The 16153-nt window shown below is 36.1% G+C and overlaps 1 protein-coding gene across 1 annotated transcript; it reads left to right on the top strand.

Moving 5' to 3' along the window:
• The first annotated feature begins 806 nt into the window (after positions 1–806).
• Positions 807–14541, top strand: LOC140145407 (cytochrome P450 2J4-like). The gene is made up of 3 exons (XM_072167130.1): positions 807–1161; positions 9513–10469; positions 11846–14541. Exons 1-3 carry the CDS (start codon positions 807–809, stop codon positions 12025–12027), a joined length of 1494 nt encoding a protein of 497 aa, XP_072023231.1. The 3' UTR covers positions 12028–14541.
• The last annotated feature ends 1612 nt before the right edge of the window (positions 14542–16153 follow it).

Here is a 16153-nt window from a genome sequence, read left to right as displayed (position 1 = left end):
GTTTACCCGGGGGTATAGCTCAAAGTTTTCACGATCTAATGTTTTCCAACAGCGTCAGTTGCATTCAAGTACATGCATGTATTATACGCCTATTGGCTTTCTATGTAAGATGTTGCGGTTAAGATTATATTGACTTGGACAAGGGGTCGTTAAGTACTTAGGGACGCACCATTAGATACTCAGGGGGTAGGAAGTTGGGGTCGGGGAATGTTTTTTTTTTTTTTTTTTTAGTGTTGGTGGGGAAAGTTTTTTTTTTTTGCTCATGTAGTGGGGGAAGTTTTTCTTTTTTTGAAAAACTTCCTACTCTCCCCCTGAGTATCAAATGGTGCGTCCCTTAACAGTATAATAAAGCCTAACAATTGTTTGATTGGCGTAACATGAGAAAAAAAAAATAGGGTAGGTCAGTCGGCAATCTTTTTCTTTTTTTTTTACTACTATTTTTTTGGCATTTTAAGCGATAAATACGGTCTTGGAACTTTTTTTGTTGTTATTTTGTTTTTTATCTGTTTATTGTCTCTTTTTTATATATAATTTTTTAATATTCTTGCAAAACATATACCTAGGGTCGGGCCTATTTTTAAGGTCGGTCGGGTTACGCCAATCAAATAATATTTTAGGCCTACCTGAAAGCATAATAGCCTTGGATAATATTGACTTGGACAAGTGGGTCGTTAAGTACTTAGCAGAACAATAACTTTAAGATAACAGGCCTATAGCCTATGACATGTAGATAGTGTATTGCACATTGCTACCAGTCCACAGTCATCTGATCGAGTACAGTGAGATTCTAACAGACAAATTGAAACATGGCTTTCGATGTAGCCTTCTTCGACTTTCAGACTGTCCTTTTTTGTGTCGGTATGTTTCTATTTATCATCTGGTGGCTGCGCAGTCCTAAACATCTGCCACCAGGACCGGGTGGACTTCCATTTGTTGGAAATCTACTCAATTTTGCTTTGTCTTGCTATCGGACTGGACTGACTTCACATGAGTTACTGGCCAAGTTAGCTCACAAGTATGGTCCAGTTTTCAGCATGTACATAGGTGGAACATTGGTGGTTGTTCTAGATAAGTACGACGTCGTGAAAGAAGCGTTCAACAATCCGTACTTAAATGGCAGGCCTAAGATGGCTATTCATAAGGAAATTGGCCTTAAAGAAGGTGAGTGATTTGTATCTTAGCTGTTGGTCCCTCCACTATTTACAAAACGAAAGGAGATACCCCCGAGGGCGAGATGGCCGAGTGGTTAAGGCGTTGCGCTGCCGGCCGGGAGATACGATCGACGAGGGTTCGAGCCTTGGGCTTGCCTTAGGTGAAAATTCTCTTCCCTCCCAAAAAGTTCCTATATGGTCAGAAATCCTTCAATTCAGTTCAGAAATTTAATTTCAGAATTTAATTGAAGAATTTCTTCTCGCCCCCATACACTGCTTATCACGTGCAGATATAGGTAGTGTATGTGCTTCGTCCGTGATTCGGAAGTCACGTAAAGCCGTTGGTCCCGTGTACAGGAAGAGTCAAACCCTGTGCACGTTAAGTGTCAGAGCTATTCGAAAAGAGAAGGGGGACCATCCCCGGTTCTGATATCTGCAATCAATCCTAGGTTCCAGGATCGTGCATAGGAAACTGTGCACGTAAAGCCCGTGCGTTGATACTCAACCATTTGAGGCAAGCACGTATATGGAAGGAAGGAAGGAAGGAAGGAAGGGGGGGGGGGAGGGCACTCACATGTTAAAGTGGTACGGGTATGTGCGGCGGTCAACGGTCCCTTTTTCAGGCTCTCCGGCGGTTCCTTAAGCACCACATTTGGATCTGCTCCAGTTCTTTGATTTTTGAGCCTCAAACTCGGACAATTGTAGCTCTTTAAGCTCAAATTTGGAAATAATTTAGAAATTTTTAGCTCAACAGCCTATAATTTGGCTCTAATTTCAGTTCTTCAAGCCCCTATTTTGCCCGAAAATCAGTTCTTAGTTCCCAAAGTACGGTGCTCAGCGCCGCACACCCCTACCAAAATTTAAGTTGAGTGCCCCCCACCCCCCCACCCCGAGAGATACCGCATTGGTATTGGCATTGGCATTAACACTGTGCTGCTTACTGTCTGTTCAATTAGCTGAGATTCTTCCATTTTTAAGATATTTGAAAAAATTAAAGATTGTGGTCAAAGTCATCAAAGAAAAGTGTCAGCACAGCCTTAGACTCAACTTGATTTATACTTTTCAAAATTTGAAACCCCATTTCTTTTCAATGTTGGTCTTTTCCCGCGATATTTTTATAAAAAGCCGAAGAACGTCGGGTACTATAAACTTTTTTGAAGCAATCCATTAAGTGCAATGGGGACGAATGTCATAAAAAATGAGATAGTATTTATTCGACCATCCGCATCAGGAAGTATTGTCCAGCTAAGTAGCTATAATTATTTGCCAATAGGCCTATACAAAATAATTTGTGTTGAAACCCCACTGTTGAAACATTACGTTATTATAAAAATGTGAAGATGATCTATTGTTTTCCAGAATATGCCCAGCTTATATAAATACATTGTTTGCATATTTATAGATTTATTTATTTATTTATTTACAAATTCAAAGTATAGACCTCTGGTATATAGCTTAATTCAAAAGTTAGTCACTTGTAAAGTAAACTTGTTATATTTCTTTCTTTCTTTCTTTCTTTCTTTCTTTCTTTCTTTCTTTCTTTCTTTCTTTCTTTCTTTCTTTCTTTCTTTCTTTCTTTCTTTCTTTCTTTCTTTCTTTCTTTCTTTCTTTCTTTCTTATTTATTTATTTATTTATTTATTTATTTATTTATTTATTTATTTATTTATTTATTTATTTATTTATTTATTTATTTATTTATTTATTTATATATTTATTTATTTATTTTATTTATTGTTTGAATGGGTCTCTGAAGGTTTAGGTCTATGCCTATTATAAAACTACATTTTATTTTCAATTTGTTATTTCATTAATTGTTGAATACAAAATATGCGAAGGACATTTGGAAACAAAAGAACTTTTGTACAAGAAAATATTCTTTAAAATAATGAGGTCACAGAAAACGATTCTTGTAAAGTCACTTTATCTGAAAATGTCAAGCGAATGCTAATATTCTTGGGAAAGGAATGATGGTATTAAACAAAACTCAATTTACATTGTAAACCAGTTGAAATAAGAACACAATCTATAATTCTAATGTCATTGTTTAGGGAAAAATGCTCATCATAATGTTATGCATAAAATGTAAACGCGCATATAATTTCGGGCAACAAAACCGCTGGACCATCATCCCCTCGGGCATCACCTATAGACCCTATCCAATAACCGGAACGGTATAACAATTGATATGGCAAGACAGATTGGTGGGCAGATTGTTTGGCTAAATTGTATAGGGTCTATGCCCTAAGTTGAGAATGGACCGTCCCACTCGATTTGTGAAAAGGTCGCGAACCCTTTGGTGGACCCAAGTAACTGCCTAAAATGAGGCAAAATTGAAAAGAAATGGGGTTATATTGAACTTTGGAATTTGAAAAGTGAAAATCACATTGGGTCTAGGGCTGTGTTAACAATTTTCTTTGATGACTTTGACCATTTTTTTAAAATTTCAAACATATTAAAAATACAATGACATAGGGTCCAAGTTAAGTACCGATATGCAAAAAAAATATTTATGGCGACGAGAAAAACAACACTGTTTTACGAGCCCGACCAATCCAGAGTTTGTGTTTTATGATAGTTTTTATTTTTAAGAGCTCGGAAAGCGACATTCCCACGTTTTGGTTTCTTTTCTTTTTTGTGGGACATGAGAGCACATCAGACATATCAAATTGCATTTGTAAAAAAAAAACTATATCTTCAATAATTCAAAATTTTCACTTGATAAATTATTTGATCATAATAGTCCGGTGGCAGAGCAAGGTTAGATGGTTTTGCCAGTTAAAGTAGTTTTCTTTGTTGATTATTACTCTTTCAGTGGTACAAAATAAGATTTTGGGGGATGTAAAATGGTAACCCTTGGGCAATTAGAAATATTCAAGATGGCCGCTATGGATAATAAAATTAAGCTCGGTTATTCACTAGCGGTACCATAATAAATGATAACTTAAAGTATTTTGTGTACATTATTTTCCTTTTGGATGCTTTAAATATAAACTATATACAGTTTTAAACATGACACTCTCGCAATTCAAAATGGCCGCTGTTAAACGTCATAAGCAAAAACCATTAGTTTCAAGGTAAAGTTCTTTTGCCAGATTTTGTTTCTTACAATAATAAATGTACACCCTAGAATTAAGCAGATCCAGTTTGACATTTTACTTCTTTACAATCGCCTAAAAATTCCAAGATGGCCACCACCGAAATGAAAGGTAGAAATATAACACATTTTGGAAGACTTTTTGCAGGGAGTGTATTGAGTGACAGCTCGGGGTTAACAGCTTTCCATTTGGTTATATCTGAACTGATATCTGTATCGACATTATCTGCCCAACTTGTGCCAATCCTTCCTGAGCTGAGCGCCTTCAATTCCTTGACGACTATATCAACAGCGCCTGCAACTGCAGCCGAAATTCTTGAAGTGTAGGACCGATCATTATAGCAACATGTAACCCGGTAGTCGAACAGATGGTTTATAATCATCTTTGAATCTCTGAGTAAGACATCCAATGCCACTTGAAGATCCATTACTTGCTTTTGCACAGGACTTTGTTGCCTATCAGTAAAGCTGACAAGGACTTCTTCAACGTCGGCGAGGAAATTGTAGCATGTCAGATACTGATTATGCAGCCAAATCCTCGTCGATAGGGATATTGTAGTGTGACTTTACAATGCGAATGTCTTTGCACTCTCGTACTCCCTGTTTGGCTACTCTTTGGATGCTACTGCCTATAACAGTTTCATTATAACTTCACCTTTCACGTGCGTTAAAGTTGCAACGGAATACGATAATACTAGAATAACTTTGTGATGAAAGAACTAGAAGCTTTTCGGCAAAGTTTGTTTGGAGTTCTTCATTAAGTCACCTACGATCAGCACGAGTTAATTTGATTTCCAAATGTGTGCAGCATTCCTGATACAATTCAGCAGGTTTCCAAATGTGACTCTTATCACCAGATAGGACATCTACAGCATGTTTTAGGAATTCATCAGTTGCATCTTCTTGCTGCAACACCACAGCGTGTATTGCTGTATTGAATTAAAAACACAATCATCTGTTCTTCCTTGAGGCACAGGATCCCTGTGATGCCTAATCTAATTCCCATCGCGTGAAGATCACTCACGGAGATTTCTAAACGTCCTCTGATTTCATTTGCATAGCTATCACCACGATCGCGCATTTTGCTATAAGATACTCAAATTTTGGCATACCGTTCATGTGTAGATATGTACATATATGCAAGCTTCCATCTGTCTGGATTCTTTAAATCTTTTGGATTTAACACACTTCCCCACATTAGTATTCCTGGAAGTCAAAGTGGGGGAAGATCAACGTAGTCGCTTGGCGGACTGGGTATAGATCCATCTTCTGCATAATTGCCAATATTAGTTTTGCGTGTGTATTTACAATTTTTATGATAGTTAATCTTAAGAAATTTATCATTTTTCAGGCTGACATAAGCTGACATGCAAATCATACTCATAATCTTGCTTGCATTGATGATTGTTTGTATACGTGCTGGCCCATTGTTCAGAGAGCAACGATGAGCATTATTATTACATTCGTTCCCGTATCGGTATGTGAAGATAAATTGAAACAAATACATACTGTTTCAATGTTATTTTAATGACTGAAGAAAATATGCTGTCTTTTTCTGCGCACGTTGGAATGTTTCCTCGCTGTATATTAGGCCAGTTTGTCATTTTCAAAACTCAACCTTAGTCCATACAAATGTGGGCTATTACTCAAATTACTCCCTTGGAGCTGTAATCATTATAATTATCTTCACACTCCTTGAAAGTGTATTCTCAAAGAGTGTCATACAATTATACCTACAGTTCTCAGGTATTTGTGTTACTGATGACAATATATACACATGTAATGATTTTTAATTCAATCTAATTGGTGTATTATATTGCTAAAATGGTCTGAAAGACAGGTAAAACTTTATGCAGATGGTTAAGAATGATTTAATTAAATAACAAGAAACCTATGAGTATGATATGTTATGCAAACCATTCAATATGTTAAGAATAGACAGTGACCTATTATGGGTCACCTTATACATTACACAACTCACGGGACGCCATCATGGCAATTTGGGATCACTGAAGCGTGTCAATTCATAATCTACGTGAATTATATTACATATTGAGCCCACACTACCATTACTGCGCACTAATTACGCTATAATTATTTGTTTTCAGTTAGCATCCTGGACAACCGATTCTTTTGTTATGCAAGGCTCACTCAGTCATTTAATGAGGCAATACAAACGATCGAATTTGGTGTTGAAATGAGCTAAATTTTTAGTTACACCTTTTCGATGTAAAATTAATTTTCTCGGCCAAATGAAAAGCAATCATTTTCATATTTTCAGTAAATGTCAGGAAAAACTGTAGTGCTTGATACTGTATTTTTTTTCAAATTCTAGTGTTAAACTTAGGCGTGAAATTTAGTCATTTAGTGTAAGATTTTCGATTTTGATAGGCTTAAACTCTGCCCGCGAGCCTTTTTTTGGATTAACCTTTTAGCTTTTCAAAGTAAGATAGTTCGCTAATGAAGGATTTTTCCCAACTTTCTAACGCACATCACCGTGAGCGATATATCATAGTTTTGTCAGAATTTGCGTTTTCATTTCACCATTTTTACTGCCGGCTGACCATTTTTCAAAATCAACGAGTGAAATCTAAGGCTAATACTAGCATTGTGGATCGATATCCCTGGGTTTAATAGGAATACCGGCATGGCTACAGTGTTGCTAGAACTTCAATATAGCAAAGAAATTCCCAGGCCTATAGCGCTCCTACTGATCATGTTTAACCAGAACACTCAATTGGGGATTTGGGCTACCAAATCGCTGGTCGGGCAATTTGCTTTCAATGGAAAATTGACCTGGATAAACAACAAAGGAAATATCGACTATTTCTGCTGGTTGCTCTCGAGATAAAATTACTGAGTTAGACATGTTCGGAGCATGAAGGGAAAAAGGGTAAAACAAAACGGAAATTCTGACAAAACTATAATATATAGACCCACACGATGTGCTTTACAGAGGTGGGAAATATCTTTCTTTAGCAAACTATATTAGTTTGAGACGCTAAAACTGAATTCCGTAAAAAGCTCGCGGGCGAACTGAAGGCCTATAAAAATCAAAAATATCACACTAAAAGACACAATTTGATGCTTAATTTTGACACCAGGATATTGTAAAAAAATGCATATCCAAGCACCAAGTTTTTAACTGACAATACTAAAGAAAAAAAATATTGCTTTATATTTGACCGAGAAAATTAATTTCATAGCAAAAAGTGTATCTCTGAATTGTGCTGATTTTAACATGTATCGATCGACTTTTAGCGCGACTAAGCATTTCTAAAGAATCGGTTGTCCAGGTTGCTAACTGTTTTGTTCTAAAAAAATCATTTGAATGCTATTTAAGAGTTACGTGTCGGCCATCTTGAATATCTCGGACTGCCCAAGGGTGACAATTTCACACCCCTTAGAATCTTATCATACACCACTCAAAGATCATTTATCAGCAAACAAACTAACTTTAACTGCCCACAACACTATAATTATTTGGTATGATACCATTTGTCACTAAAACACCATTTGAATGCTACGAATGGGCCATTTTGAATATCTCGGATTGCCCAAGGGTGACAATTTTACACCCCCTAGAATCTTATTCTACACCACTCAAAGATCATTTATCAGCAAAAAAATAAACTTTAACTGCCCAAAACAATATTTGGTAAGATACCTTTTGTCAATAAAACACCATTTGAATGCTATTTCAGAGATACGTGGCGGCCATCTTGAATATCTCGGATTGCCCAAGGGTGACGATTTTACATCCCATGGAATCTTTTTCTACACCACTCAAAGATCAATAACCAGCAAAAAAAAAAAACTTTAACTGGTAAAACCATCTAACCACCAAAATACGGTGTTTGCAGCCGGACTATAAGGACATTCCTCGTTTTAAAAATTATGCAATCCGAAATCCCTACCAACCGACCCTATGTGAAAAGTCTGTCGGCCCGCAAACTAATTATGAGCCCTGGTGGAGGGTAAAATGGGGGAAGGGCAATAATTTTTTAGCGAGCAACCCCCCCCCCACACAAAAAAAGGCAGGGGGGTGGGGGGGTAAAGTTTATTGCAGGCCGTGGGGGGGGGGGGGTTGGCAAGCGAATTTTGGCGGGCATTTCCTTTCGGCTCATGAATGACGTCTTATTAACAAGTCAACAATGGAACATAAATTTACGACCCAGTCTTCACGTGTAGGCTCACGGGTAATAATAATAAAAGCATATAGCGCTTTTCCAACCTGATCAAAGCACTTTACAAAGATAAAAAATATATACAAAAACACATAATACCTGAAAAAATGCTTTAAAACAGCAACAATCAGTACAAGTGAGTTTTTAGGTTACTCTTGAAACTATCTACAGTGGGGGAAACTCTGATGTTTAAAGGAATGTTGTTCCACGGTTTGGGTCCCTGTACACTGAAAGACCTATCACCAATTAATCTGTTGCTCCTGGGGACAACTATACGAGTTGCGTCTAACGCCGAGCGTAAACCCTCTCAGGTTGGGATATATATACATCGTCAAACAATCAGACAGGTAGATTGGTGACAGATCATTCAGTGACTTGTAGATGTATAAGAGAATTTTGAACTTAATGCGTTTTTCGGGTAGTTAGTGTCTGATTTCTAATGAAAAAGGATATCAGGATATTAGACCAAGAAAGCAAATCATATTCACAATTTTTAAACTTATTTATCTAGAGACAACCCGCAACTCCATATTTCGAGGGTTGACAAACAGAAGGCCTTAACTCACTTTTGGCCATTTTGAGATTTTGGTACCAAAATAATCTGTAATACCCACAGATTCTTAAAATCATAAGCCTTAACTCAATTCAACTTCCTATTGCATCTATTGCACAATAATACTTGGTCACATCTCAATGGAAAATATTATTTTTACTCATTTTTCTCAAAAAGCACTTGTTGAGTTAAGGCCTTCTGTTTGTCAACACTCGATTTGTATTAGAGAGAGCCCGAACTACGAATCCTATATCATTGTATGAGATTATTAAATATTGTATAATTGAAGTGTGTACTTCTGGGAGACATGTACTCAGTAGGCAATTGTGCATTACATGTAATTTTGTTTTCCGCTGGTGCAGTACACAGTTATATCTCTATGAGGAAAAGTAAAGAGAAATAGTCACTTTTTAAAAGTCAAAATCTGACACTATACAACTATTACAAGTGTTATTTTGTTCACCACGCGTGGCCCCAACATTAACGTCTCTTAATTTGTTTTTCTTCTCTTTTTAATTTGGTATAGGGTTAGGTCAAGCTTCGGGGAAATTGTGGAAGCAAATACGACATTTTACAATTACCACTTTGCGTTCTTTTGGAGTGGGTAAAAACAGTTTCGAAGAAAACATCATCGACGAAGTCAAATATCTATCACAAGAGGTGACCCATCTGCAAGGAAAATCTTTTGATCCAAAATGCCTATTAACCAACGCTACAGCTAATGTAATATGCTGTGTTGTTTTTGGCAAACGTTTTGAATATCACGATTCTAGCTTCAAAATTTTGTTAGATTGTATGGATAAATACCTACAGGCGGCCGGGGCTGGCGGCTTGCAATTGTTTTTTCCTTTCACCAAATACATTCAGCCATCTATTCACAGACTTATGAAACACAACATGGAAAGTATGGTCGGTTTTATTACAAATGAAATCGAGAATCATCAGCAAGAACATGACACGGAGAACCTTGGTGATTATATCGACGTATATCTTAACGAGAAACAAATAGCCAAAAAACAAAATCGAGAATTCGTCATTGATAATAACAATTTAGCAGTAACCATCAGTGACCTCTTCATGGCAGGGACAGATACCTCTGCTAGTACATTGCGTTGGGCAATCCTATACATGATGGCCTATCCTGATATACAAGATCGTATTCAACGCGAGTTAGATTCAGTGGTTGGCCGGAACCGCCTACCAAGGCTTGCTGATAAAACTGAGCTACCCTTCACATGTGCAACTCTTCTTGAGATTCAACGTGCCGGATCCATCGCTCCTTTAGGGTTTATGCATTACAGCCAGGAAGACACCACTCTAGCAGGATATAAAGTTCCTAAAGGCAGTATAGTTGTTTCTAATCTATGGAGCGTTCATCACGATTCTGAATTATGGGATAACCCTGACAAGTTCAACCCGGAGAGGTTTCTGGACGACCAAGGTGCTGTGAAGGAAATGGTCGAGTTGATTCCATTCTCTATAGGTAAGTTTTAAAACAAAACTACTTACGAGGATAAAGATCAAATGTGGATGTAGGTGCGCGATGCCCGGATGTGATGAATATTGATGCGCCATCGTGATTTATCATACAGGCTGTATACAATAACGGCGTTTCTTTTTCATGACATGTCAACACCCGCACCATATTTGCTCCATAAGTAAAACCCTTTTGGATCATTAAATGTCCGAGGACCATGGTGTTTTTAAAGGGAGTAGCTGGTCGGTCTTAGGAAGTAATCGATATATTATAAAGAGTAAAACAAAAATACCACTACGCTGAAAGTAGGCCCACGTTAAGAGTGCTATTAGTTGACCTGTCGGGTATTTATGTTGTGTATTAAAAATAGTAGACAACGTATAGGACTTGAATTAATAATTCGTGATGCTTCTGTCGATATGTCACAAGAAAATTATCAAAATAAATAATTTTGATCACAACACAAAAATTTGCGTACCTGGAATTTTCAGTCGACACTTCGACTTTCAGCAGCAGACTGGCAACCCAATTTAGACTTCAGCGACCTTTCGGACACTTGACCCCCAAAATCGAGTCGTACACTCTAGGTAGCTTGTACAGGCCCCCGTCCCTGTTCAGCGATGGCTGGTTCACTCTGATATAGATGGCCTCCTTCACACCAGGCTCAAAAATATCTGGGCTCCTTGTCCAGAATTTGAACTTTGTCCAAGTCTATGTGATGGCCGGGAATGTGAATGTGTTGGGAGACATCAGACGAGGCGGAGCTCAAGTGTCCGAAAGGTCACTGACCTCTAAATTGGGTTGCCAATCTGCTCATGAAAGTCGAAGTGTCGACTAAAAATTCCAGGTACGCAAGTTTTTGTGCTGTGATCAAAGGTTTAAACCACTAAATTATGTTTACTACCAACACAGATGAACTTTCATTCTAAATTATTTTGATATTAATCCGCAATGTTATAAGGCCCAACGATTACGAGCTAATCAAAGTAGAGTATTCTGTTATGATATTGATGATGATATATAATAGATTTACATCTTCTCTGCACAGAATGTCCAATCTAACAATGACTATTATATACATATAGTACATTCAACCCCTGGCCTTGGCTACACTGATGATGAAGAACCAATTGAAGATCAAATTTGACATTTCACCTTTATGTTATGCCCAGATGTTTCAACACATTAAATGAAAACCAATTGTTTTCTTAACTTTCATAATTTTTCATTAAACTCCCCGTCTTTCCTCGTCCAACGGTGATTTGTTGAGAGTTATGTCGAGGTGAGGGCATAGAATAATCAGATAAATCTGAATATATAGCACGGTCTGTTGATGTCCCATCCTAATTAATCATTAATATATTGTGTTATTTCCATGGCAGGTCGACGGATTTGCATCGGTGATCATCTTGCTAAGATGGAGCTCTTCATCTTCTTCACACACCTCCTTCATCAGTTCAAATTCACTAAACCAGAAGACTCACCACCACTATCGTTTGAAGGAATCACTGGTATTGTTTTCTCTCCGCAACCGTTCTTGACTCAGGCTACAGTACGCCAATAATATGTGGAGAATCTCGTATCACCAGCTTGCACATCTCGGAGAGCTCATACTTACCATCTCCTTGACAGCTATCCACATCTTGAATTAAGCCATGCTTTGCGATAAAACTTAAACTCGCTGTAAGGCTATTATTAAAGGGCCTATCATTAGAATAGTATGTTTCTAACATTTTGAGTTCCTGTTCTATGGGTCAGACCGACCCAGATTTTGTGTTTTGTGGATTTGTTTACCGTTTTTGAAAACAAATATTGAAACAATGTTAGCCTCATTTAGCCTCTACCAAAAAACACCCTGTCCGTTCGTTGAACAGGGTGGTTTTTGTTGCCTAAATAATAGACACAACTTTATACACGTTTTAAATTTTGTGATTATAATGTTAAAATGTAAAATGATTAGGCTCTTACTACTTTAAAAAAAATACCGCAAAATGTGGTGCAAAAATTGTGTGTGTTAACATTTTTAAAAATATCATAAAGATTATCATTTTTATACAAGTTTTAAAATTTTGTAAATAATGTTGAAATTCAAAATAAATGTGTTAAGTGCTCGTTTAAAAATACATCAAGATTTTGACCTACTGTATATTGTACAAAAATTGATTTTGGTGTACATGTATAAAGAATCCAAAGATGTACATGTATGTGTGTATTGTACATTTTTATACAAGTTTTAATTTTTGTATTTTGTATGTTGAAATTTGAATTGAATGGGTATTTTTTTTATTTTTTATAAAAGTAGAACAACAAAATTACAAACATTTATACAAGTTTTAAACTTTGTGAGTATACTGTTGAAATATGAAATGAATGGGCTCGTACTACTTTATAGAAGAGAAAAATAATTACAGCGAAATGTGGGACAAAAATCAAGTGTGTTTACATATACAAAAATCATATAAAGGTTATCATTTTTATACCAAGTTTTAAAATTGTGTAAATAATATTAAAATTCAAAATAAATGTGTTTATTACTAGTTTAAAAATGCACCAAGATCTGGGCCTACTGCATATTGTATAAACATTGCTTGTTGGTGTACATGTATACATAATTCAAAGATGTACATGTATGTACTGTACATTTTTATACAAGTTTTACATTTTGTAATTATAATGTTGAAATTTGAAATGAATGGGTAATTCCTATTTTATCAAAGCAAGACAGTAAAATGTGCGGCTTCATCATGTACATATAGTACAGAATTGTCTTTGTATATACACCATTCATAACGTTGTACTTTACGTTTGAATTTTGTAATTATAAGGCAAAGTAAAAAATGAAACATGTTTTTCATCCCTTCTTGCTTTCTTTTTTGAGGCCGCTTCAAATTTTTACTTTGATAAATTCAGTTAAAACTTTTCAAGAAAGATGTCTAGGATGTATTAATATTGCCTTGGCAATAAATTGCACAAGAAACACTTCTGGAAGGTTTTGTGATCATTAGAGGGGTCTACCTACCACAACATTTAAATAAAAAGGCCTCCTTTTTCAGACATCGTTCGATAACAAATAATTGGAATGAAAGGTTTAACATTTTAGAATTATAATGTTGAAATTCAAAATAATTGGGTTCAAGCTATTATATTGTATAAAGGAAAATTGTAGCAAAATATGAGCCTAGTAATCTAGTAAATCGTAGTTTGTACATAAACTTATACTTTTGGTAAATAGATGCATTTGTAGGATTGTAGATAAATAATTCAAACTTTTTAGCTTGACAAATCCATTAAATGAGTACTTAAGCTTTCGCCATCAGGGCTGAATTGGTCTACTTCTTTCGCTTTTCAGCAGGAGAATTGGGGAAGCAATATACATTCGCCAAAAGGGGGGGGGACGCAATCAACCGCGACGTATCTCGATCACGTGTACGATTGACTGCTCAAAACAAAAACATCTTCACTTACGGGAAATGTCAACAAGCCGTTTCGCGGGAAAAGCAGTGGACCAATTCACTTGTGATCAAGCCCTCAGCCCTGATGGCGAAAAGCTAAAGTCGTGAGTACTAATTTAATGGATTTGTCAAGCTAAAAAGTTTGAATTATGCTTTTGGTGTTTTCATAAAGATGCACATTTTGTAAACATTTAATGCTATATCTTGGCAAAAAGTCAATCACAAATTTCGATAAATATAATATGCATAATAGAAAAGTTCATAAAACGTTTCCAAATGTAAAACTCAAATTTTAACATTCCTTCTAAAGATGTTCGTTCCCTGTAAATAAAACACACTGTGCTCAAATTCATCTTTATAACATGCTTCCTGCTTCTATAAATGTATTTGATTCACTGCTCTCATTCCAGTATATTTGAAGATCTCTGTTGCAAGAGCCCTTACATCCACTTTTGGCTGAAATTGAGTTATTGACATGACATTATAGTGTGGGTAAAAATACACATTTTGGTGGTTGTTTGACCTTTATACCACCTTCCCGAGATATCATATATTTCCCGTTTGGGAATTCTTAGGGAATTTCCAGAAGTCTGAACTTAAAATGAATATACGATTTTAGGAAAATAATTTTGTGATGTATAATAGTAGCCTTGAATGTTCTTTTAACTATTAAAACCTTAAGGGAACTGTTTTGGAGTCACTGTCTTTGAACAAAATCATTGTAATTAACGAAAGCTGTAGCTTCGGAAATGCTCAAAAATTTCGTTTCCCGGATTTAATTAAAAATTCATAATTAGAAAGTAAATGAGATATTTCAATTTTTCTTTTTGGTTTTGAAAGCATTGGTCAAGCTATATAAAGTAGTGCAAACAAATGGGCTCAAATTTGATTGCAAAGGTGGTTTTAGAAAAGGGGTAAATTTATTTTGTTGCAATGGCCCTTACATCCACATAAGGCGCGATATAAAAGAAATAATCAAATAAAAATGAAGGATTGAAAATTGTACCAAACCTATTCTTTTAGTTTCTATTCATCAGTACTTCATTCGCACCCAAATTGAATCAACTCAAACAAGTAATACTTGCACAATTGAAAAAAAAAACTGGTTTTCTCAAAAAAGTCAAAAGGTGGATGTAAGCACGGTGGTCAACCGATATCTATTGTTGTACAAGGCTCACTCAGTCATTTAATGAGGCAATACAAACGATCGAAATGAGCAACATTTTGAGTTACATATTTTCAATGTAAAATTAATTTTCTCGGCCAAATGAAAAGCAACAATTTTCATTTTTTTCAGTACATGTCAGGAAGAAACTATAATGCTTGATGCTGTATTTATTTTGATAGGCTTCAACTCTGCTCGCGAGCTTTTTTTACCAGCCTTTCAGCTTTTCAAAGTAATATAGTTGAAGGATTTTCCCAACTTTCAAACGCACATCACCGTGAGCTATATATCATAGTTTTGTCAGACTTTTTGTCACCATTTTTTACTGCCGGCTGAATTTTTGCAAAATCAACGCGTGAAATCTGAGTTGAATCGATATCCCTGGGTGCCGTAAGGTGATTGGGGAATAGCTACCACGGCTACAGTGTTGCCAGAACTTCAACATGGCAAAGATATTTCCAGGCCTGACCCAAGTATGAGGATTTTTTCAAAGATGAGGATATTTCATCACGTGAGTGATAACTGTTTGATTTCATCATCGCCGTGATCATCAGAGCAATGCCCAACGTTTGGTAAAAAAAATCAATTATCTTACACGCAATTGGGCAACATTTTAAACAAAACTTTCATTTACAAAACATGTTATGTTATTATTTATCAAGCAAACTGTTTGGATCTCGCTCTCTAACCTATGTAGCATCCCCAGACTTTCGTTATTTAAACGCCAGCTTAAAACCCATCTCTGTAAATTGATTGTTTTTATGTTTGTTTGTCATTTTCGTGTTTTGCGCGCTTTGAGTTCCTCGGAAGATTCTATGCCTTATAAGAACCAATCATTATCATTGTTAACTAGGATTTTGTTTTAAAAAAAACATGTTCAAGCAAACTGAAATTGCTTGCCTAAAACATAATAACTTGGAACGTTAATACTTGACCTAGTGTTTCAATTGTCATGAGGGTGACTTGGTGAGGTGTCGTTTGTTTGTGTTTGTTTGAAACTGCCTTTGGAAACCCACCGAATGTCATGATGAAGCAGCCAAAACAATACAAAGTTTTAAAACATGGATGTTTGA

This window comes from Amphiura filiformis, unplaced genomic scaffold (assembly GCF_039555335.1).
Source record: "Amphiura filiformis unplaced genomic scaffold, Afil_fr2py scaffold_250, whole genome shotgun sequence".
Lineage (NCBI taxonomy): Eukaryota > Metazoa > Echinodermata > Ophiuroidea > Amphilepidida > Amphiuridae > Amphiura > Amphiura filiformis.
This window is presented reverse-complemented; position numbering and strand designations above follow the sequence as displayed.

Coding starts and splice junctions, on each gene's coding strand:
- LOC140145407 (XM_072167130.1), top strand. CDS start 807: ATGGCTTTCGATGTAGCCTTCTTCGACTTTCAGACTGTCCTTTTTTGT. Junction 1,162..9,512: donor GGAAATTGGCCTTAAAGAAG/GTGAGTGATTTG, acceptor AATTTGGTATAG/GGTTAGGTCAAGCTTCGGGG. Junction 10,470..11,845: donor GTTGATTCCATTCTCTATAG/GTAAGTTTTAAA, acceptor TTTCCATGGCAG/GTCGACGGATTTGCATCGGT.